The sequence below is a fragment of the Perognathus longimembris genome, chromosome 12, assembly GCF_023159225.1.
Source record: "Perognathus longimembris pacificus isolate PPM17 chromosome 12, ASM2315922v1, whole genome shotgun sequence".
Taxonomy (NCBI): Eukaryota; Metazoa; Chordata; class Mammalia; order Rodentia; family Heteromyidae; genus Perognathus; species Perognathus longimembris.
Window position 1 is genome coordinate 13,253,884 of NC_063172.1, and position 25,461 is coordinate 13,279,344.

General features: G+C 41.8%; 1 protein-coding gene across 1 annotated transcript; it reads left to right on the forward strand.

Annotated features, from left to right (window-relative positions):
- The first annotated feature begins 2,576 nt into the window (after positions 1 to 2,576).
- On the forward strand, positions 2,577 to 24,023 carry Zhx1 (zinc fingers and homeoboxes 1). Its single transcript, XM_048358716.1, is given in 6 exon segments — positions 2,577 to 3,024; positions 9,917 to 10,027; positions 15,768 to 17,338; positions 17,471 to 17,793; positions 17,795 to 18,762; positions 22,290 to 24,023. Coding segments are annotated over 3 exon segments (2,694 nt in total). The 5' UTR covers positions 2,577 to 3,024; positions 9,917 to 10,027; positions 15,768 to 15,930; the 3' UTR covers positions 18,758 to 18,762; positions 22,290 to 24,023.
- Positions 24,024 to 25,461: the final 1,438 nt, after the last annotated feature.

A 25,461-nucleotide genomic window follows, 5' to 3' on the forward strand; every position in this document is an offset into this window, starting at 1 on the left:
TGTGTGTGTGTGTGTGTGTGTGTGTGTGTGTGTGTGTGTGTGTGTGTGTGTGTGTGTGTGTGTGTGTGTGTGTGTGTGTGTGTGTGTGTGTGTGTGTGTGTGTGTGTGTGTGTGTGTGTGTGTGTGTGTGTTTGCTTTTGTTTGCATTTTTCATTTGAACAGTGATGTGGGGGCTGAAGGGAAGGGGAAGTGGGGAGAGCAGATGACGCCGTCTGGGGTTTCGAACGCCTGGGTCCTGGGCTGCCACCGCCGGCGGGACGGGTGGGCGCTGGGGACCCCGGCGGGAACGGAGAGCCCTGCCGTCCGGGGAGGGGCTTGCGGGGACGGAGGGACGGGAGGGGGCAGGGCTTCGCCTCGCAGGGCTGTCCGGAGTGGGGGAGGGGGGTAAACTGAACTTCCAGGGCCCGCGTCTGGAGGTGCGGCTCGGGGCACGGATCCGGGGTGGAGCTGCAGAGGACGGGGGCTCGGGACTGTCCGCGTGCGGGGTGCAGGCGACCAGCATCCGAATGAGCCCGGGGGCGTGGTCTGCGGTGGGTGTGGCTCCTAGAGAGGGGCGGGGCCGGGGAGGAGTCCCGCCAGTGGGAGGCGGAGCTTTTGATTGAAACGGGGGTGGAGGTGTCAGCGGAAGACTGCACGCTGGCCGGCCCCGGCGACCCGGCGGTGACAGCGGGAGGGCGGAACGCCGGGCACGGGAGGCTCTCCTCCAGCCGGGCCCGACTGGGACTAGGCTGAGGGCAGCAGCGGGCGGGGCTACCGGCATCAAGGGGCGGGGCCGTCGGCAAGGCTAGGGGCGGGGCTTCTGGAGGGGCGGGGCTTCTGGTGACAGGGGGCGGGGCGCGTCATCCCGTCCCGCGTCCGCGCGGATCCGGGGTAGCGGGCCCGGGTTGCATCCCCGGGAAGCAGCGGGGGTGTGGGCGTGGGGAGGGCGGCGCGACGCGGCGCGGCGCGGGGTTGGGGCGCGTGGAGGACCCGCCTCGGTCGTCTGCGTCTCCTCCCCGTCCGCCCCCGGCCCGCCGCTGGGGCTTTCGCTTCTTCTCACGCTCTTACCCTGGGTCCCCGAGGCTCTTTGGGGGCTTGTGGAGCTCCGAGGGCCCGTCCTCAGGCCGGCCGAGTGGTTCCGGGTTTAGGGTTCACAGGTCAGAGTTGACTCCCAGAAAAAGTGCAGTCGGTTTGAAATGCAAGATGGCGGCGGCGGGTCTCTGAGAGGCGCGGCGGCCCCTGCAGGTAGCGGGCTCCGCGGCGAGGGGCCCGGCGTGGCGGGCTGCGGGTGGGAACCTGCGCCCAGGCCGGCGGCCGGCTGGGACCGGCGAGCGCGCGGCGCGTTCGGCCCGAGAGAGGCGAGCGGGGCGCGGACCCGGGGGGGCTGAGCCCGCCCAGGGCGGCGGGTGGTGGGCGGCCCCGGCGCGGGGTGTCCGCGGGGGACTGACCGGGCCTGCCTGGTGGTGGCGGGGGAGGGGGGTCCGGTCGCGGGGGGGACCGACCGCGGCTCCTGGGCGTCCTCGGGCCGGGGGGGCGGGTATGGTAGGGGAAAATCTCAGCTCCCTGATTTGCGGGGAGATGGAGCAACTTGGGGTTGTGCGGTGGAGGGCGGGGGGGGGGGGCAAGGGCCCAAGGGCCCAGCCTCCCTGGGGGCGGCGTCCGGGACTGGGGAGGGGGGTGTCCCGGGCCACAGTGCGAGCCTGGGACTTGGGGGGGCGTGCGGCCGGCGCGCGGGGTCGCCCTCCCCAGGGTTGGAAGATCTGCTGGGAGCCGAGCGCACTGGGTTAGGGTGCGAGTTCCGGGGAAAAGAGAAAGCTGTGTCCCCATTTTTGGGGCCAGGTCGTCTCCCCACTTGGGAAAAGACTCCCGAGTTGAGTCCTTAGGAACTGTGCGACGGTTTGAGGAGCCCGGAGCGTTAGGGGAGAAGTTAGTTCGTGAAGATGGATATGTTGTCTTCTCCCTTCCAAGTAGACCGTTGTGAGGGTAGGGTGTGTGGTGGTGGTGGTGGTGGTGGTGGTGGGGTTCTGGTGAAGGACGCCCAGAAGAATCTGTGAGCCCTGGGGCCGAAAAGAAGCCATCCAGTAAAAGGTAGGACCCACTGGAAGCAGGAAAAGCCCACTGATGATTGGCTTATGAAGGACAAGAAGAGGGAGTGAGCCTCACTGGGTCCATGCCCTTTCCTTCCCCCACCCCCCGCGGGGTGTGTTCACACCAAAGTTGAAGAGAAGGGACCTCATGTCCTTTGTGTCAGTATGTCTCTGCTCCCTTCCACGAGTGACAGTCAGGAAAGAGCACACGCCACGAAGGCAAAGATCCGGGTTCATTCCCGGGGCCAAGGTTAGTGAAGGATCAAGCCTGTGGGAAGGCATCAATGAGATACCCCCCAGGGCCCACGAATTAAACTGGGAATGGGGGGGGTGATGGGAGAGGAAGGCAGACAGCACTTTTATATCCTCATGAGCTGAGAGAGACAGACAGACTGAGACAGGCAGAGAGAGACAGAGAGAGGGGGCGGGGGGGGCAAGGCTGATGGAGACTTTGGGATGTGATGTGATTAGGTGGGATTCCATGTAACTTGAAAGGAAGGAGTAATTCTCTTAGAGATTAACGTGATGGGTGGGAGGGGGGAAATAAAAGGAGAAAAGATAGGAAAAATATCTGGCAAATGGGGACATATACGGTGGCTCAGGAATACGGAGGCTGAGCAGCTTCCAGGCAATAATTAAAGTGACTTTGTGTTGGATTGAGGTGTAGGTGTGTGTGTGTGTGTGTGTGTTACACATACATAAATGAACCTTGACATTTGTTAGAGTTGGTCATTATTTCTTGTCTTTGTGTTACGGTGCTACATGCATCATTTTTGTTTCTGAAAATTTTCCTAAGTGGATTGTTCTTAAACTGGTAGTGAGGATTAGCAGGAGTTAGTTCCAACGGAAGGGATGAGGGCTTTACTGTATTTATAAATCATTTCGATTTCTAATGTAGCAATTCCAGCTCCTGATTTTAAGCAAAAGAAGTGTGAGAGCTGCCAATGACAATAATGTGGTAACACAACATCAAAGAAAAAGAGCTTTCATGAGTGATTTTTCCTCAGTTTTTCTCTGCTTCCTCTAAGCATTTAAGGTTACACAGACTAATTTTAGGGAGAAGAAAAATACATATTCTTGACTCTTTAGTATAAAATGATAGCATCTTGTTTTTGTAGAAGTACCTCTCCATATGCTTTATTTAACAAGATTAAAAAGAAAAAAAAGAACTTAGTAACCGATGACAGCTATGATTCATACAGATTTCTTGAGCCTTCTTCGTTTTCAAAACAGCTTCAGCATCTTCATTGGAAATGACAAGATACAGATGAAGTAGAAACTAGTTCAGAGCTTCATATTTGGGACATTGTTATGCATATGTGCCATTCTCTGGTTCCACCAAAGTGCATGTCGGTCTAGTTTTATATTCAATTCTGAACAGATTAGGCTGGGTGAACCAGGGAGGCATGGGTGCCGGATGGTTTGCAAGTATGCTAAAGCCAAAAACATAATTGTGCCTGTGTAATTGCTTTATTTTCTTTATAGCTGAGCTAACTAACTGGATTTGCATGTTCTTTTTTTTTTTAAAGGAATAACATTTTCTACTTATTAGTAAAATTGATAGCATAGACGTGCTGGTTCATTTAGAAAGTCTTTTCTCTTTTGTATCACATTTCACAATCAGGTGGAAAGACGTGATGATATATAATCTCTTATGATAAGCACAAAATGTGTTATTTGAGGCTTAGTTTGCCATAAATTATGGCTTAATACTTTAAATAAAAATGCTATTAAAATAATTAAACTGATCTCAGGTTGAAGAAATAACCTTCTTATTTATACTGCAGCATTGTAGATTTGTGCTAAAAAGATTGCTTATTGGAATTTTAACAGCATTGAAGTTCTGTACCCTAAGCTATTTTCTAATTTAATGTCATGGTCAATGCACTTGTTCATGGAACTGTTAGAAATGATTTACTGTACTGTTTGTGGTAATAGCCAGTATTGCATTTTTTTATCAGAATACATTAGCTATACGAGGGGGGATTTTATTCTGATGTTTCCTCATAATATATACAACGTTTTCCAATCAGGCACTACCTCAATTCCTCTCTCTAACCCTCTCCCCCTTCCTGATAGAATTTCAACAGTTTTCATTGTTCTATTTTCATGCATGCAAATAATCTATTTCTGCCATATTCATCCTCATTCACTCCCTCCCCAGTGGAACCTGTTTCTCTTTCCCCATCCCATCAGTCCCTATTGATCAACAGTGTTCATTGAGGTTCTTCATGCCATTTTCCCATACAGTCACAGTGTACCTCAAAAGGCTTTTTTCCCTTTCTCTTCCTGGGTAGTTCTGTAGACATATTGTATGTTTATTCATATGTGTACACATACCTATATATGTTTATGTCTGTGATTATGTCTTTTAGTTATAGCTTCCACAAATGAGTGAAAACATATGCTATCTTGAACTTGGGGTCTAGTTTTCTTACTTGACTTTTTCATTCACCTCTAGTACTCTACCACTTGAGCCATATTGTCAGTTTGTCATTTTGCTGGCTAATTGGAAATAAAGTCTGTCAAGCTTTTCTACCCTGGCCTGCCCTAATCATGCATGATCCTTGATTCTCAGTCTTCTGAGTAGCTTAAAACACAGGTATGAGACATGGGTGGGTGCTAGGCCCATATCCTGTTTTTTGAGCCCATCTTATCTTGTTCAGTATGCTATCCTCCCATTCCATCCATTTTTCTACAAATGACATGCTTTCACTTTCTTATGGCTATGCAATATTCCATAATGTATAAACAATATTATGTGTTTTTAAAAGCCATTACAACAATATTTTAGTAAGTACATGTATTTGTGTGTGTGTGTGTGTGTGCCAGTACCAGGATTTGAACTCAGTGTGTGTGCCTGCTTGGTTAGTGTTCTTACAGCTTGTACCACACCTTTAGCCTGGCTTTTTGCTGGTTATTTTGGAGATAGACTCTCATGGACTTTTCTGCTCTAGCTGGCTTTGAACCGAGTCCTTTGGATCTCAGACTCCTGAGCAGTGAGGAATACAGATATGAACACCAGAGCCTGGCTAATACATTTACTTTTAAGGGTTTTGATATAAAATCCTAAATAATCCTATGTGCTAGGTGCCTGTGGTCACACCTATAATCTTAGCTACTCAGGAGGATGAGATCTGAGGATTACAATTCAAAGCTACCCTGGGCAGAAAAGTCCCTGTGAGACTCTTATCTCCAATTAACCACTCAAAAACCAGAAGTGGAGCTGTGGCTCAAGTGCTAGAGTGCTAGTCTTGAGCAAAAGAGATCAGAGACAGTGCCCAGGCCCTGAGTTCAAGCTCCTCAACTGACAAAAAAGAAAAGCAAAAGAAAAACAGATAAATATAATAACCCTATGTAATTTCAAAAGTAAGTTATATTTATTTTAAAAATTGATACTGTACAAGAAATGTATCCAATGCCTAACGTATGAAACTGTAACCTCTCTGTATAGCAGTTTTATAATAAAAACTTTAAAAAATTGATACTGTTCTTGAATAACAGCCAATAGTCTAATGTTATTGAATTCTTTTTTTGTTGTTATTGAATTCTTATTGCTCTATCATTAGTAACCAGATTTGCATGACTGCAGTTGGTGATTTATATTATAATCAGGACATACATTTGAGCTTACATTTTTGAGACCTGTTTTTATATAATTTATTTTTAAAGTATTAACATGGAAGTTGCCATTGTCTTGTTTAATCTGTTAGTCATGGAGCTTGAACTTGGGGCCTGGGAGCTGTCCTTGAGCTCTTTTTCCTCAAGGCTAGTGTTCTACACTTGAGCCACAGCTCTACTTCTGGTTTTCTGGTGGTTAATTGGAGGTAAAAGTCCCACAAACTTTCCTGTTGGGCTGGTTTCGATCTCTGATCCTCAGATCTCAGCCTTCTGAGCAGCTAGGATTACAGACATGAGCCACTGGTGCCCTGCTTCAGATCCTGTTTTGTTATTGGTGTGTGTTTGTGTGTGTGTGTGTGTGTGCGTGCGCACACATGAGCTAGTACTAGGGCTTGAATTCTTGCTCTCCCTCAGCTTTCTTGCTAATACTAATGCTCTACCACTAGACCATGCCTCTTGTCTGGCCTTTGCTGGTTATTGGAGACAACATTTCCTGGACTTGTATTTCCTGGGTGGCTTCAAACTGTGATCTACTAGATCTCAGCCTTCTGAGTAGCTACAATTATGGGTTGAGCCACTGGCGCCAGGCCTCTATATATTATTCTATAATTCATTATGTACCTAAGAGGCAGAAAGGTATTTACCTATACATACATACATACATACATACATACATACATACATACATGTATATACACATGTACATGTGCATCCACACATAAAGTTATATAATATAGACCTTTGACCTTAACAAATAGTGTGGTGGATTTTGAGTAGCTTCAGAATATTTATTCAAGGCACTTGAATAAATCTTTCTTGTTTGTTTGCTTTGAAATAGGGTCTTACTATGTAGTCCAGATTGGCCTCAAAGGGAGATTCTCCTGCCTTACTTTGCTGAGTGCTGGGATTACAGGCACATCCAATTTAGAATAATCCATTTTTATTTTATTATTATTTTTTTGGCAGTCCTTGGGGCTTGAACTCAGGGGCTAAGCACTGTCCCTGGCTTCTTTTTGCTCAAGGCTAGCACTCTGCCACTTGAGCCACAGCACTACTTCTGGCCGTTTCTATATATGTGGTGTTGGGGGAATTGAACCCAGGGCTTCATGTATACAAGGCAAGCACTCTTGCCACTAGGCCATATTCCCAGGCCTGAATAAGCCATTTTTAAAGCAGGACTTTTATTTTTGATTTTAGAATTTGATTGTGAAAAACAAATAATTATCAGAGCTTCACAAAACATTAAAATGGTGCCTAAATGATATACATATTTATCATCAAAACAACCATCTGTCACTAAAGATTTGGGATTTAGTATTTTTCATAGGATTTCTGACTTCCTTTATCCTTCTTTTAAAGGTCTTTGCCTGTTTGGTTGTGTTGAAAAGTCTTGATATTTCTAAACCATTTACTCAAAATCATCTAGGTTCTGTTCTAAATCTACTCTTTTTATGCCAGTCCTAGAGCTTGAACTCAGGGCCTGAGCATTGTCCCTGAGCTTCTTTGCTCAAGGCTAGCACTCTACCAGTTGAGCCATAGCTCTACTTCTTAAATCGATTCTCTTATAGCCCAATATTTTCAAAACGTTTGTTAAGGCTTCACTGGGCATTGATTTTGTTTGGGAGTGTGAAAAAGAGAATGAAAACAACTTCTTCCAGTACAGGATTCTTTATGTGAGTGACTTATTTTATGAAATATAGTAATGATACATTTTGAAGCCATAGTGTGTGTGTGTGTGTGTGTGTGTGTGTATGTGTGTGTAGGAATTAATTAAACTAATACCAATATCTGTTATCCAGCATGGTTTCATATATTCAGAAGTATGAAATGGGAAACAGAGCGTGTTAGTTTAGTTTATTGTTACCTTGATTTAAAAAATGTTTTCTAACTTGTCAGCAAACAAAAGACTCTCTTTGTAATATAACTTGCAGTTTATACCTTAAGATCAGAACAATATAACATTCATATATTCCCTCTAAAAACTTAAACTATGTTACTTCTTTCAATCCCCACAATGACCTTATGAGCTAAGTACTATGTTTCTTGTACCATTTCACATATGAGGGCTGAGACACAGAAGAGCGTTCCCCTGTCTGAGGTGCACAGGTAGTAAGTGATAGTGCTGGAATTTGAATCTGGTTTGTTCCTAGCACAGGATCTTGATTCTTTATTGCCAGAACATCTTGTTCTGTTTTATTATATAATGTACATACTTTTGAAGCCCTGGGTTCGATTCCCCAGCACCACATATATAGAAAATGGCCAGAAGTGGCGCTGTGGCTCAAGTGGTGAAGTGCTATCCTTGAGCAAAAAGAAGCCAGGGACAGTGCTCGGGCCCTGAGTTCAAGCCCAGGACTGGCAAAAAAAACCCAAAAACAAAAACAAAAAAAATTTTTAAAAATACTCTGAATTACGAAGAAATGTCCTAAAGGAATCTCAATGTCAGCAACTGAAATAGCACCAGACCAAGAGGATTTTCATTGGAAAGTCCTAAGTACTCATTTGTTGTGCGTCTAGTTGCCCTGTGCTTATACATGTTTTAGCAACTCTTCTCCAGGGATGCTTGTTCGGTAAAACATCTTGCATTTGCTATGTAATTTAAGCATTGATTGAAATAGGGTAGCAATTTCCTACAAAATTAATAATTCATTTCAGAATATCATCTCCCTTCTTGGCAACTGCTTCCTATCTTCTAGTCTACATCCTGCAGATGGATAGCTGAGGAGTGGCTCTACAGGAGGGAACAGGAAATGAAAGCGTAGAATCCCAGGCTACGGAGATAACATCTCTACTGGACCTACCAGGAAGATGGCTCTTTTGGTTTTCATGAAAATAGTGTAATTATTCAGTCTTAAGTTTTAACTAGGAAGTATTTCACTAGTAGATTTTTTTTTGTTGTTTCCTTTTTCTTTTTTTGCTAGTCCTGGGGCTTGAACTCAGGGCCTGGGCACTGCCTCTAGCTATTTCACTCAGCCTCTTGAGGTACAGCTCCACCTTTGCTTTTTTTTTTTTTTTTTTTTTTTTTTGGTTGTTAACTGGAGATAAGAGTCTTGAGGACTTTTCTGCCTTGGCTACCTTAGAACTTCGATCCTCAAATCTCAGCCTTCTGAATAGCTAGGATTACAGATATGAACCACAGGCACCCAGCCTAGATGTTTTGATATACTTAATTATTTCATGACCTAAGAAGGCTCTTTATAAACTTGTATATAATGTTAGTAGTAATAAAAGAGTAAGGTATGCAGGGAAAATCATCTTCCTTACTGTTCATTCATTCACTGAATTTAGTATCCATGATTCAAGAAAACAAAAATGCTGTTACCCTTAAAAGCCCTGTTTACTATTCTTCTGATAAGAGAAACAAGTGCAGTTTTTACTAAACTTTCCTGAATGGTTTACTTACTCTGGGTAAACCAAATAATTTTAGTTATTTATCATATTTTTAGAGAAAACTTGTTAGGTTTTGATTATACAATACTAGTATTTCACAACACACTGATTGTAATGCTGTTTGGGAATAGCAATCTAGTAAGAACTAAACAAACTCTAGCCACTCTGTTAGGTAATTTCATGTAAAAGGGTAGAGTACTAGATTCTTTGAAGTTGTTATTGGCTAATAATTCTCTCCATTCCAGTTAATACAATTACCAGGAGGTGTATGTACAAACACATACATGTGTACTCTTACTCTTGGCTCTTAGTTTGACTAGGTTATCTTAAATTTAAATTTTTATTAAGAAAAGCTAGCTTCAGTATGGCTTTTTCACATTATAAACTATATATATATTCACATTTTGAAATTTTATTGAATACAGTTTAATAGTTGCTTAATTGTCATGTATTAGTAAAAATTTTAATGTGCAGTTTTGAATTTTGTTCTTTCAATATTGATTTTTTTATTTCTATGAAGTAATATTTTATCCCTAAAATTAAATTAATTTTTATAAGTTCAAGCCAATCCTGGGACTTGAACTCTGGGCCTGAGCACTGCCCCTGGCTTCTTTTTGCTCAAGGCTAGCACTCTACCTCTTGAGCCACAGCGCCACTTCTGGCTTTTTCCATATATGTGGTGCTGAGGAATCGAACCCAGGGTTACCTGTATATGAGGCAAGCACTCTACCACTAGGCCATATTCTCAGCCCATATGTTCAAGTCTTAAACTATAAATTTTCCTAAGTCTTAAGTAATATTGAGGATAATAGTAAAATCCTTTTTTTTTTTTGTCGTAGGCGCAGAGTACAAGCTACTCGGCCCTATTGTAATGATGGCCTGAGCTAACCACCTAACTTGAAGGGTGCCCTTCCGTTTGAAAGAACACAATGCTGAGGAGGCCGTGGCAGGTACGTGTGTGAGGCAATTCATAAACCTCAGGTCCAGTGTGCTCACTTTACCTTTCTTGATACTCTGCCTGGTTAATGAGAAAACTCTTCCAAACTTGTCGAAAAATGTACTTTCAGCCCTTAACCACCACAAGAGTACTGACCAATTTTCAAAGGAAGAACTACCACGCTTCCTAATAAATTTCACCTGGTATATTGATTATTGATTTTTAAATTAATATTTGTCAAAGTCTGACGTGTGTCAGGCATGCTATTGGGTATGGTGATAACAGAGTAAACAGGACAGATGAAGGTCCCAAGGACAGAACGTGTAGTACACTGAGACTGGGCTAGAAATTGTATTAATATTTTCCTAGTTCTAAAAAGTAAGCTTCAAGGCCTACATCAACAGTTTCTGAAACTAGATCCTCAACATGTAGGCTGCTAATAATAACAAATTATCATTATAAAAATGAGGATATTGAATACTTTCCATTTAAACTCTTATTCATATTAACTATACTATTATTTAAATATTTGACTATATTTTATATATGTTCATGTTTATCTGATTAATCAGCTTTTGTAAGAAGAATTAGATTGTACAATTCACAATAGCCAAAATATGGAAACAACCCAGATGCCCCTCCACAGACGAATGGATCCAAAAAATATGGTACTTATACACAATGGAATACTACATAGCGATTAGGAATGGTGAAATATTGTTATTCGCAGGGAAATGGTCAGAACTCAAACAAATAATGTTGAGCGAGACAAGCCTAGAACACAGAAAACAAAGGGGCATGATCTCCCTGATATATGACTGTTAACAAAGGGAGACGGAGAGACAGTAGAGACCAAGTCTGTGAATACTATATATGTTCTTGATACAGTGTATATTGTATATATGTCTACCTGACCTAGAGAAGGGATAGAAAAACAGGACGTAAGATATCACAAGAAATGTACACACTGCCCTACTATGTAACAGTACCCTTTTTGCACAACACCTAGTAAAAAAAAATTTGTGTTCAATTAATAAACAAACAAACAAAAAAAAGAAGTATTAGATTGTATACTGGGGGCTGAGAATATGGCCTAGTGGCAAGAGAGCTTGCCTCATATACATGAAGCCCTGGGTTCAATTCCCCAGCACCACATATACAGAAAACAGCCAGAAGTGGCGCTGTGGCTCAAGTGGCAGAGTGCTAGCCTTGAGCAAAAAGAAGCCAGGGACAGCACTCAGGCCTTCCAAGCCCCTGAACTGGCAAAAAGAAAAAAGATTGTATACTGTAGTTTGACTTGTGTCTCAGACCAACTGTTGCTTGAAATGATTTTAGAGAGAACTAAAAAAGAATTGGTAGTTAACATTAATGAAATAGTCACTTTCATTTAAAAAAAAATTGATAGACTTGAGAGTTCTTAGAAGTTAAAGTATGACCAATATTACTGTCTTCTTTCAAAGTATTTTTATATTAGAATATACACTCAATAGTCTTTATATAACCAGTATATAATATATATGTATTCATATATGTAATATATAAAACATGTCATGCGTATATACTTTGACTCAGGAGGCTGAGATCTGAGGATTGTTGTTCAAACCTAGCTTGAGCAGGTAAGTCTTTGAGACTCTTATCTCCAATTAACTACCAAAAGCTAGCCATAAAGGTGTGACTCAAGTAGTAGAGCACTAGCCTTGAATAAAAAAGCTCAGGGACATCACCCAGACCATCAAAGGAAAAAAAAGTTGTTCTGGGTACACATTTTTGTTCTCAAATTTGTTTTAATTTTTTAGAGAAGTTGACCAATTTTAAAAATACACTTGCTTAAATGTGAAGAGGTTTTAAGTGTGTAAAGGATACCTGTCTGTCTTTTTGTGGTGTGCTGGTCCTGGGGCTTCAACTCAGAGCCTGGGTGCTATCCTTGACCTTCTTTTGCTCCAGGCTAGTGCTCTACCACTTGAGCCACAGCTCCACTTCTGGCTTTTTTTTTGTTTGTTTGTTTGAGTAATTGGAGATAAAGAGTCTCATGGACTTTCCTGCCTGGGCTGACTTTGAACTGAGATCCTCAGATCTTAGTCTTTGAGTAGCTAGAATCACAGGTGTGAGCCACTAGGGCCCAGCTGTCCTTTTTCTTAAACATAATAGAAACTTTTGTTTAATTTGACCCCATTTTTCCCCCGCTGGGACTGTGGTTTGAGCTCAGAGCATCATACCCAGCTTGACTTGCTTCTCTTGTAGAACTTGAGCCACACCTCCACATCTGCTTTTTACTAGTTATTTTGGAGATGGAATCTCATGGACTTTATTGCCAAGTCTGTCTTTCATTGAGATTCTCCTGATCTCAGCCTTTCAAGTAGCTAGGATTACAGGTGTGAGTCACTGGTGCTAGGCTCATTTTTAAAAATTACTTGCTTCTTTATGTTAACATACATTAATTATAGGGGGAGATGGTGTTCATTGTGACATCTTCATACATGTATACAATGTATTCCAATCAAACTTACTCCCTCAAGCTGGGCATTGATGACTCATGCCTGTAATTGTAGGGCTTGAATTTAGGGCCTGGGTGGCCTCGGTATGGTTCCTGACCTCTTTTGCTCAAGGCTAGCACTCTACCACTTTGAGCCTTAGTACCACTTATTCTTTTCTAGTGGTTAATTGGAGATAAGAGTCTTTCCTGCTGGGCTGGCTTTGAACCTAATCCTCAGATTTTAGCCTCCTGAGTAGCTAGGATTACAGATGTGAGCCACCGGCACCTGGCTTGTTTTGCGACTTTTAATTACAGTTATATAATTTTTTAAAGTAACATTTGGTTACTTATATATTAAATAACATACTGTCTCTAGTTTTGTCAGGAAAATCCTGGAGAACCTTAAGATAGATTGTACCAAACCAACAGTTTTTAGAACTAAAGAAGAATTGTATTTTTCAGAGCTATATAGTTGACTGTGGAAGTAAGCAGAGGTTGAAACAGTCAGAAATATGAGCTAATCAGGTTGTTTGTTGGGAGTTGTTTGTTAGTTGTTGTTTTTTTTGAGACAAGATCTTGCTCTCTATGTTGAGCTGAAGCCTTTTTTGGTGGGGTTAATCCTCTAAGTAATTTCTTTTTTTCTACAAATTGTACAAAGGGTTTACAATTTAACATGTCCATTTACACATACAGTGCATCCTGATCACAATCACCCTTCCTATCACTTCCTCTCCTGGTCCCAGCTGAAGCTTTACCCAGCAGTCACATCAAGTTTCCACTTCCTTTTTCACATATGTACATTTAGTATTACATTTGTATTTGTCCAACATTCCCTTTTCCATTCATCACCTTTTCCCCTAATTCTCGCCCCACTCAGAACACATTTCAGCTTCCTGCTATTTATTTTGTAAAAGTTTCCATCTGCTATCTGGATTGGTCAAAAGATATATAATACGCATTTGAGTAGTTCTAGGGGGATCTTATGGTTTACAAAGTCAAGTATGCAGCTCTGTTTCCTGAAGAGTGGCTCTCATTTAATGGACTCTATCATTTCTTCTCCTAAGGATCTTGTTTTGCTCCATAATCTTTGTTGTTGTTGTTTGGTGCCAGTCCTGGGGCTTGAACTTGAGGCCTGGGTTCTGTCCCTGAGCTTCTTCTTGCTCAAGGCTAGCACTTAAGCCACAGCACCACTTCCTGCTTTTTCTGGATGCATGCTAGGCAAGCACTCTCCCACTAAGCCACATTCCTAGCCCTTGCTCCATAATCTGTGGAGCAAGCTTTTCGCTTTATTTCACCTAGGAAAGATGCCAGTAAATGAAAAGAACTGTTGATTTTGGCGGGAAATGAATAAGATCACTTTTTGCTCATTGTATTCATTTGGACTTAGATTAGACTTTGGAAACACTTAAAGGTTGACTGATTTAGCATAAAAAGTTAGTTTTGATGGGGACCAAGAATGTGGCTTAGCAGTAGAGTGCTTGCATAGCATACCTGAAGTCTTAGGTTCGATTCCTCAGTACTACCTACACAGAAATAGCCAGAAGTGGAGCTGTGGCTCAAGTGGTAGAGTGCTAGCCTTGAGCAAAAGAAGCACAGGGACAGTGCCCAGACCTTGAGTTCAAGCCCCAGGACTGGCAAAAAAAAAAATTAGTTTTGATGTTGCTCGGGTATAAACTCAGCCTTACACTTGCTACATCAGAGCTCAACCACTTGAGCCATGGCTCTTGCTCAAAATTTTAAACATTTTGATTGCAACATTATTAAAATTTGTGTTCTTGTAATGATTTAAAGTCTCTTGGTGAATTTCAGCTATTGTGGTCTATGATGATGTCCCTGGACCCTGTTGGGGTTTGTAGGACTATTTTCCTATTCCTATTAGTTCAATTCAATATTTAATGATTACTTACTTGACTAGCCTTTTCATACTCAATGGAGATAACAGACATGAATGAGATTCCAGCCAAAAAGAGCTCAGTGGGAAAGTGTTATATTGAAGATATAAAGGTGCTTTACTCAGTTGTGGTTTTGGAGACTTTTTTGAATCACAGTAAGACTATTGCTGGAAAAACAAAATGTATGGGACATAATATTAATAAGGGGACCACAAGTGTAGATGGGGAAGTAGGGATGGAAACGTATCATGATAGGGAAGTAGGGATGGAAACGTATCATCACTTTGCTACAATATGCTAAGTCCCAGACTAAAAATAAACAAGATGTGACAGGACCAAGTTAAAGAGAATGCTTGTTCTAGAGTGGATAGAGGGATCATCACATCAAGTGCACAAAGTAACCTAGCATCAGGAACGGGCTGAGTAAAGTTCTGGAAATGGGTTGAGTGTTTCAGGAATAGTAATCACTTATGTGGAAAGGACATAATGATGCAGGAGGAAGGAAAACGTTGAGGCATAAATCTGAGGTTGGGGTGGGATAGTCAAAGCAATTATGTATGCTTTAGGGAGCTGGAACTTTATTTCTGCACAGTGACCCATAGCAGTAACATGGTGTGATTAGACATTTTATAAATTCTAGTAGTGTTCTACAGAATGAGTAAATATAATGTTTCTGACACTTTGATTTTTCATCTTCCATTTTCACTATTTTTGCCATACTTAAACTTGCTTTTGGGCAAGTGAGCCAGACCAGTAGGAAAAAAAACAAGTGAGGTATAAAATTTCTTACATATATAATGACCATAATTTTTTGGCACCTGTAGCTTCTTTTATGGTTTGAAAGATCCTTTCTTATTAGCAGATTGCCATTTTACATTGATAATATTTATATTTGTCCTTGCCAAAGTAGGCCCTTTTCCTCTTCCTTTCTAATAAGTAGCCAGCTAAAAGATTCAAACAAACAAGTGTGGGTCTGACTCATGAGTACCATACAAAATCTTCACGGAGTTGGTTTGGAGACAACCATCTATGTAATGTGTTTTCTGATTCTTTTTTTTTTTTTTTTTTTTTCCAGTCCTGGGCCTTGGACTCAGGGCCTGAGCACTGTCCCTGGCTTCTTTTTGCTCAAGGCTAGCACTCTGCCACTTGAGTCACAGCGCCACTTCTGGCTTTTTCTACATATGTGGTGCTGGGGAATCGAACCCAGGGCTTCATGTATACGGGGCAAGCACTCCTGCCACTAGGCCATATTCCCAGCCCTGTTTTCTGATTCTTATCTTACTGTAGATCTTTGTGTCTGAGCTGTACAGCAACTTTAAATTAGTGAAATATAACCATAATTTGCTTAAAGGATCATTGCCACTCATTTTAAATTTATTTCAATGTAGGTGATTGGCGTTGTGCTTCAAAAATTTCAGCAATTCAACAGTATTTTGTCTGTCAACAGTAAGCTCTTTACTTGATTGCACCATGAAAAAGCTGCTAATGAGACTTGTTGAGAACAAAAGCAACTTGAAGAACTCAAAGCCATTGTTTTCAAATGAATCTTGAATGGTTTTCAGCCTCAGTGCTTTTCAATCAGCACTGAGATTCCCCTATAACATCAGAATGGCAAGCAGGCGAAAGTCAACAACACCTTGCATGGTCCTTGCTAGTGAGCAGGATCCAGATCTTGAGTTGATATCGGGTTTGGATGAAGGCCCTCCTGTACTTACACCTGTGGAAAATGCCAGAGCAGAGAGTATCTCAAGCGATGAAGAAGTTCACGAATCTGTGGATTCTGACAATCAGCAAAATAAGAAAGTTGAAGGTGGCTATGAATGTAAATATTGTAGTTTCCAAACTCCAGATCTAAACATGTTTACTTTTCATGTGGATTCAGAACATCCCAATGTAGTACTAAATTCATCTTATGTTTGTGTTGAATGCAATTTTCTTACCAAAAGGTATGATGCACTTTCTGAACATAATATGAAATATCACCCAGGAGAAGAGAATTTCAAGTTGACGATGGTGAAACGTAACAACCAGACAATCTTTGAACAAACAATAAATGATCTGACCTTTGATGGTAGTTTTGTTAAAGAAGAAAATGCAGAACAAGCAGAATCCATAGACGTTTCTTCTTCAGGAATCCCCATCAGTAAAACGCCTATCATGAAAATGATGAAAAATAAGGTAGAAAACAAACGGATTACAGTCCATCATAACTCATCTGAAGACACTCCCGAGGAGAAAGAAAGTGAAACCAAACCAGACAGGGAAGAAAAGGTAGACAATGCAAGCTCCTCAGCTTCAGAATCCACCACCAGCCCTTCGGTGGTGAGCAGAACGCATGCCCACGCGGCCAGCGCGGCCGTGCCCCCCGCCGCGGCGGCCATCCTCCCCGGGCTGTCACAGGTCCTGACCGCCGTGTCCGCGCAGCACAACTCCAACCTGATCCCCAAAGTCTTAATCCCCGTCAATAGCATTCCTGCCTACAATGCCGCACTGGACAACAACCCCCTCCTGCTGAACACCTACAACAAATTCCCTTACCCAACCATGTCAGAGATTACAGTTCTCTCCGCCCAAGCCAAGTACACGGAGGAACAGATCAAGATATGGTTTTCAGCCCAGCGCTTAAAGCACGGTGTTAGTTGGACCCCCGAAGAAGTCGAGGAGGCGAGGAGGAAGCAGTTCAACGGGACGGTGCATACCGTGCCGCAGACCATCACTGTCATCCCCACCCACATCTCCACCGGGAGTAACGGCCTGCCATCCATCCTACAGACGTGTCAGATAGTGGGCCAGCCGGGTCTGGTCCTCACCCAGGTCGCCGGGACGAACAGCCTGCCAGTCACGGCTCCCATTGCCCTGACGGTGGCCGGGGTTCCAAATCAAACGAGCGTCCAGAAAAGCCAAATCCCCGCTGCTTCTCAGCCCGCTGCGGAAACCAAGCCCGCCAGCGCAGCCCTGCCCCCGGCTCCCGCCCCGGCCCCGGCCCCGGTCCCGGCCCCGGCCCCGGCCCCGGCCCCGGTCCCGGCCCCGGTCCCGGCCCCGACCCCGGCCCCGGCCCCGACCCCGGCCCCGGCCCCGGCCCCGGCCCCGGCCCCGGCCCCCAGCGCCAAGCCCGACCCCCCCGGGCTGGCGAACCCGGACGCCTTCGGGATGCGGGCCAAAAAGACGAAAGAGCAACTGGCAGAGTTAAAGGTTAGCTACCTTAAAAGCCACTTCCCCCACGACTCGGAAATCATCAGACTCATGAAAATAACAGGCCTGACCAAAGGGGAGATCAAAAAATGGTTTAGCGACACGCGGTACAACCAGAGAAACTCCAAGAGCAGCCAGTGCGCACACCTCACCAGCGACGCCTCCTCCGCCACCATCGTCATCGACTCCAGCGACGAGACGACCGAGCCCCCGCCCGCCGCCCCCCCCGCAGCCCAAGCCGTCCTGGAACCCCTTCCCCGACTTCACGCCCCAGAAGTTCAAAGAGAAAACCGAGGAACAGCTCCGGGCCCTCCAGGCCAGCTTCGTCAACAGCCCCACACTCACGGAAGAAGAGCTCAATAGGCTAAGGGCGCAAACCAAACTCACCAGGAGAGAAATCGATGCGTGGTTCACAGAGAAGAAGAAATCAAAAGCTTTAAAGGAAGAGAAAGTCGACGCGGACGAAAGCCACACAGGTAGTTCCAAAGAAGAACCCGCGGAAACGTCTCCCCAAGAAGAAGCGGTCGCCCCCAAGTCAGGGAGCACGGGCAAGATATGCAAGAAGACCCCCGAGCAGTTGCACCTGCTTAAAAGTGCTTTTGTCCGGACGCAGTGGCCGTCGCCCGAAGAGTACGACAAGCTGGCTGAAGAAAGCGGACTCGCCAGGACGGACATCGTCAGCTGGTTTGGCGACACCCGTTACGCCTGGAAGAACGGAAACCTGAAATGGTACTATTACTATCAAAGCGCCAGTTCAGGCCGGATGAACGGGCTGTCTTCCCTTAGGAAAAGAGGGAGAGGGAGACCCAAAGGACGAGGTAGAGGAAGACCCCGGGGGCGACCCAGAGGCGGCAAAAGAATTAACAACTGGGACCGGGCACCATCACTTATAAAATTTAAAACGGGAACTGCCATACTTAAGGATTATTACCTGAAGCACAAGTTCCTTAATGAGCAAGACCTGGATGAGCTTGTCAACAGATCGCACATGGGCTATGAGCAGGTTAGAGAGTGGTTTGCAGAAAGGCAGAGACGATCCGAGTTAGGTTTAGAATTATTTGAGGAAAATGAGGAGGAGGAAGAAGTTGTTGAGGATCAGGAAGAGGATGAAGAAGAAACAGATGATAGTGATACTTGGGAACCCCCACGACATGTGAAGCGGAAACTTTCTAAGTCGGATGACTGAAGTGTGTAAGTTTTCATCTTGAGTGTGTTATAACCACGTATAGTATCTTATAGAATAATTTATTCCCTAAAACACTTTTCCTTAATAAAAGGACTAGATGTCATTAGGACAGCCAAGACATTTATGAATGATGGAATGATGATCAGGTGTAGTTTGATTATTATATAGAGTTTAATGTTGCTGTAATGATTAATGTTGCTTTTTTGTTTTTTTAAGTGCCAGTCCTGGAACTTGAAATCAGGGTCTAGATGCTGTCCCTGAGTTTTGTTGCTGAAGGTGAGCCACTTGAGCCACTTCTGGATTTTTGATGGTTATTTGAAGATCAGAGTCCCACAGAATTTTCTGCCTCGGCTGACTTCAAACCTTGATTCTCAGATCTCAACCTCCTGAGTAGATAGGACTATATGCATGAGCCACTGGCAACGGGCATGATTTTTTATGTAAAATAATTTTCAGTTTGTTTCAAAGGAAAGTAATCCACCAGTAAGACAAGACATAGGGAATTAAACACTGAAGGCTAGGTGGCTTAGTGGTAGAGTGCTTGCCTAGCATGCATGAAGCACTGGTTCCATTCCTCAGTACCACATAAACAGAAAAAGCTGGAAAGTGGCACTGTGGCTCTAGCCTTGAGTAAAGAAGCTCAGGGATAGTGCCCAGGCCCTGAGCTAAAGTCCCCCCTCCCCCCAAGGACTGGCAAAAAACAAAACCACTGAAGGCAAATGTAATGTAGTTCTTGTGACCTTCCCTTTATTAAAGCTTTATTTTTCTTCTATTTAAGGAAAGAATTCAAAAACTAAAAGTAAAAAGAAGGGGAAATGTATACAGAAGGAAGGAGACTTACTACAGGGTGAGGATTGTTCAATATTAGGAAACTAGGTCAAATGAATATATTTTTTCTTCATTGTATTGCCTCAAAAGTATTCAAGTTTTAGCTAGAGTTTAAAGCACTTTATGTATTAAAATTGTTCAATATCTTTTTTCTTTTAAAAGCCAAAGCTCTATAAATTCATGTTTGCTTAGGTGCATCTGTGTTTGAGAAGCTGCAATAGATATTACTTCTTAGGCAGAAATAATTGGCAAAAGGCAAATAATAGATATGACATTAACTGTTACAAAAATATATTTTCATTCTTTGATATAAAATAATTGTGTTCCCAGCACAAATACTACATTTGGTTAAAAAAATAAATCTCTGGCTAGGTGTAGTGGTACATATTTAAAATCCCAGCAGTTTGGAGCTACAGACAAGAAGATGGTGAGTTAACGCCAGTTTGAACTACACAGTGAGACTATCTCTAAACGAAATAAATGAATAGTCTTAAAAGTGGTAATAAAGATGGAGTAAATATGAAAGGTTTTAGTATGTTCCTTAATACATTATAAATTAATCAAAATTTTGCTGTAGTCAAGCATTGGTGGCTCACACCTGTAATCCTAGCTGAGATCTGAAGATTGTGGTTTGATGCTAGCCCAGGCAGGAAAGTCTGTGAGACTCTTATCTCCAATAAATTACCCAAAAAGTTAGAACTGGAGCTGTGGCTCAAGAGGTAAATCATTGGCCTTGAGTATAAAAACTCAGGGACAGCACCTAGGCCAAGTTCAAACCCCAGGATAGGCGCACAAAAAAATTACTATAATTGTAAAACTGTTACTGGTTTAGAGGTAAGACTTTAGTTCTTAATACTTTTGAATTTTGGAATAGGTTTTTATTCTTTTCTGTTTTGTGTTTGGGAACATTCCAGGATAAAAGCACAGGGTTTTGCAGACAATGAAGTTGTCATGAAATGTGTGCGTGTGTCTATCTGCCTGTAGGCCGAATAACATAGGGTAGCAGAAATCATTGCAGTGTTCTCAAGCAAGAAGGGAGGAAATGAAAAATAGACCTTCCATGATTATTACATATAAGCATACTTATTCCCTCTTCTTCCTACATCTGTAACCCATTGTGCAGTTCTTAGGTTCTCTTACTCTACATAGTATCAACTTAATTCCCCCATATCTTTCCTTTGGCGTGTTCATTTTAACAATTATTTACAGATATTTTAATATGTGCTAGGTGATATTCTTACTTCTTAGGGAAGAAAAACAGATGAATTTAAAAGGTACCTACTTTAATAAGCACTATACATCTCATTCTAGGTTATAGAACATAATATAATCATTGTAAGTCACAAAGAGCTAGGCAGTTTTTTACAGCTTTATCCTGAAGTCCCATCCGTTGTCTACCTCCTCATATCAGCAAGCTTCAGAACAGGCCTTGTTCTGACCCAGATGCATAAAATATTTTTTAACAGGCCTTTTTTTTTTATTGCTAAACACAAGAATGCACACTCAGCCAAGATTAAATCAGCAAATTTGTTTCTGCAGTGAATTGTTGTTACAACCTCTGCAGTGATTTAATAGAGAATTGTAAACTTCAAAAAAGAAGGTGAACTTTTCTATATAGTATGTTAGAACTTTAAATTTAGTGGATAATTCTTATGTTTATAGTAACATTGCTATTGATACTAATTACAGTAAAAAAAAAATCATGTATAGCTTCAGGTTTTGAGAAATGGTATTGTAGCCTAGCCTGATTCCAGGCTAGCCCAGGCAGAAATCCTGGTGCCCTCTTAGCAGTTAGCTGCTGGGCAATTTCAAACATCTATCATCCCAGCTATGTGGAGGCTGAGATTGGATGGGTCGCAGCTCCTGGCCCGCCTGGGGAAAAACATATGTGAGACTTTTATCTCAACGGAAGAGGCTGAGTGGTGCTACATGTCTGTCATCCCAGGTATGTCAGAATGCATAAAATAAGGATGATTACAGGCTGGACATGTACCTAGCCCAAAAGTGAAGCCTTGTCTCAAAATAACCAATGCAAACAGTGTCTGAAAGTATGGCTCCTCCCCACAGCAGAGCCCCTGCCAAGCAAGCACAGGCCCTTAGTCCAAACTCCAGCACACACTACTAAAAATCCCCAAATGGTGTATATTTATTCATGTACTTTTTGAGGGGTAAATATTAAAAGTTTTTAAACAAGAGCCTAAAATTATAAAACATTAACGAGTATGTCATTGTTGCAATAAAATAATTTTTCACTTATAGGGAATTCACCATAGATTCCCTCCAAATTTTTTTCTTCATTTAAAATATGGTTCCCTTTACAAAGTTACCAAAATCTTACTAAAGTAGCTATTGTAGTAAGTGACATGCATATATCTTTAGCACATAATATCTTTTGCACATGCCAGCCTTGCATAGAAACATTTGTAAGTTCATAATTACAGATACTGACAATGAAAGATACATTTCTTACTAATAATTTTTATAAACAATTCCAGAAAGGTGATAAATGTTTCCGTAAACAAATCTTGCACACAGAGTCTAGTGAACTCTTAAGAGATGTATGTGGTAAGTAATCTCAGTGTCAGTAAGAAAACAGGATGTGTTGTCATTGGCAATTGGAATCATTTTTGCTCTTAAAGTAGTAAAAAAGTAAAAATTAGTTTTCTTTAAAGTTTCAGCTTTTTATGTTGTTTTTCTTTTATAGCTGCTTAAAATGTTGAAGGAGAATTAATTCTTCAACTCAAGATGTCTGAGTTACTGTGAATGGGCTCAATCTTTGGTGACACTGAAAAATGTTTCAAGGCATACACAATCTGAGAAAAAACAGGATCCAATATCCAAAAGAAATGGACTTAATGTGCCAAAGTTTAACTACTGCAGTTGGTGGAAGTTCTACAATGTAAATAGAACACTAATGAAAAAACAACTTGTAAAAATTCAGATTTTAGTACAGTTCATTTTTATTCTGCTAGGATGGAAACATTCTGAATCTTCGACTTTCTGAAGGGGGTTGATGACCACTAGCACTTCCTTTCATTTTCAGTGCAGCTTACTGCTTTGTGTCTAGTTCCGACAGGCTGGACTCCCCGCATTCTTCTGTTTGTGATTAAACTTAGAGCCTTTGAGTGACCAAACATTTTACAGAGTAAAAGTTACTTGGAAATGGGAGAGAAAAAAAACACTGATTTATTTCTGTAAATCATTTATTATTCTCTACACCAAGCAAAACTAAAAGGTACAAGGGCTTAAAATTTTTCAAGTGTAAAAATATACACATCCTGAATGAGGAAGATTTGTGGTATCACTGGCCCTTAATGATTAGCTCTTTCATTAAACACACTTATGGATACCACTGTTTCTACTTAGAATATGTGACTTTTTTCATTAGATGCTAATTTGCTTTGTACTGAGCTAAAAATAATGCCGAAGAGGGAAAAGAAACTGGTGTAAGTTGAATACAGTGAAATACCATGCCAAAAAAATGTGAAAAAGAATCATGTAGTGAAATATACTTAGTGGGATTTGTTTTGTTTTACAATCATATGGAAGTCAGAAATGTTCATACAGGCATCGGATCAGAATTTTCAAGAATTACCTTTTAGTGGAATTCCACCTTCTGTAACAATTTCAGTGATTAGAGGAAAAAAATTATAAACTGATCCCATTGAGTTAAAAGTTAGCTTCTTACTTAGAAATGAAGAGAGTGCTGTTAACTCTTGCCATCTCAAGAGGCTGAAGGTTCACAGGAACTTACAAACTCTGGAAAGACCAGTGCTGTTCATTCGTGCTGAGAAGGACCATTTCTTTTCATAGGACCACTTTTCAAAATGGGCTTTCTTCATAGAGGAAATGTTCAGTTTAATTAGCTTTGAATTTTAAAAAATGTATTTCTGAATGATCACCTGTAGTGGGCTTGGCCAGTTTATCTAATTTAATGAGTAATAAACATTAAGCTCTTGGCTAAATGTTGTCAGCTAATGAAAATGTTATGAAAAAGCCTTGAATATGCATGCTGCTTTCATTTCTATAAACTTTTTATTTTTTAACTATAGCTTTATTAGTAACTCCAAATGCTGCAATTTAGCTGATTCGTCCCTCAGACAGCTGGCTTTGTGGGTGGCTTTTTTCATACTACTGGGAACTTTTTTAAAAGAAGCAATGTAAAGACTGTAACAATCGAATGCACTAAACTGTTTTTTTCTTTTATATATTCAAAACTTCTTAAAGCACTCTGTATTATAATGATTAAATTGCTCCCTTTTTTAAACCATTGCTGATATGGTCTGAATTTTGTTTGGCAGTAATTTTAATGTTTTCAAAATTTGAAATGTCAAGTATTAGAAATGAAACCTTTGAATATATTTATATTATGTTTCCCTTGTACTATGTTAACTGTATAGCTGTAAACAACTATTAATAAGATTTCCCATCACTTTTATAGGCTTGATGAAATTCTGCTCTGATGTTCGCTAGCTTTAAATATATTTATTTGACAGAGCAACAGAACCTTTCTCTCCTGGTTGACTGTGACCTTGAATACAAAATAAAAGCAGTGATAAGTAGTTTTCAGTGATTTGTTTTCATCTTTAACTGAGTCAATTTTTTAAAAATGGTGGTAAAATATACATGGAATTGGCAGTCACACCCATTTTGAAAAGTGTGCTATTTAAGCAGGGCGCTAGTAACCTGTGCTTGTAATCCTCACAACTCAGGAGCCTGTGATGTGAAGATGTGGTTCAAAGCCAGCCTAGGCAAGAAAGTCTGTGGGACTCTTTAACTAGCCACCAAAAAACTAGAAGCGGGGCTGTGGCTAAAGTGGTAGAGCTCTAGCTGTGAGCAAAATAGCTCAGGGACAGTGTTCAAGCCCCAGGACCAGCACTCACCAAAAATGTGTACAGTTTAATGGCTTTAAATTATATTCACAATGTTGCACAACCATCACTTTTCAAAAAGTTGCAACACCCCAAACAGAAAATTGTGTCCATGAAGCAATAACTCCCCATTTCCTTTAGCTCCTGCAAAACTTGAATCTGCTTTTTGTCTCTATGAATATGCCTGTTATTGATATTTCAAATAAGTGGGATCAAATAGTATTTGTCCTACTTGTATCTTACTTAGCACAAATGCTTTCAAATTCATCCATCCATAAATATATATACACATATATGTATATGAATTTATTTATATATATATATATATGAGGGAAGGGAGAGAGACCACATTTTGTTTATCCATCCACACTCAGCGTGTTTCCACCTTACTATGAATATTGCTGCAGCAATATTCAGAGACATGTAGTTATCTATGTAGCCCATGTTTTCAGTTCTTTTGGATATATATAGGAGTGGAACTCTTTTTTTTTTTTTTTTTTTTTTGCCAGTCCTGGGCCTTGGACTCAGGGCCTGAGCACTGACCCTGGCTTCTCTTTGCTCAAGGCTAGCACTCTGCCACTTGAGCCACAATGCCACTTCTGGCTGTTTTCTATATATGTGGTGCTGGGGAATCGAACCCAGGGCTTCATGTATATGAGGCAAGCACTCTTGCCACTAGGCCATATTCCCAGCCCAGGGAGTGGAACTCTTGAGTCGTATGGTAATTCTATGTGGAACTTTTTTTTTTTGTTTTTTTTTTTTTTGGCCAGTCCTGGGCCTTGGACTCAGGGCCTGAGCACTGTCCCTGGCTTCTTTTTGCTCAAGGCTAGCACTCTACCACTTGAGCCACAGCACCACTTCCGGCTTTTTTCTATGTATGTGGTGCTGGGGAATTGAACCCAGGGCTTCCTGTATACCAGGCAAGCACTCTTGCCACTAGGCCATATTCCCAACCCCTATGTGGAACATTTTGAAGTTTCACTAAACTGCCACAGTGTTGCAGCG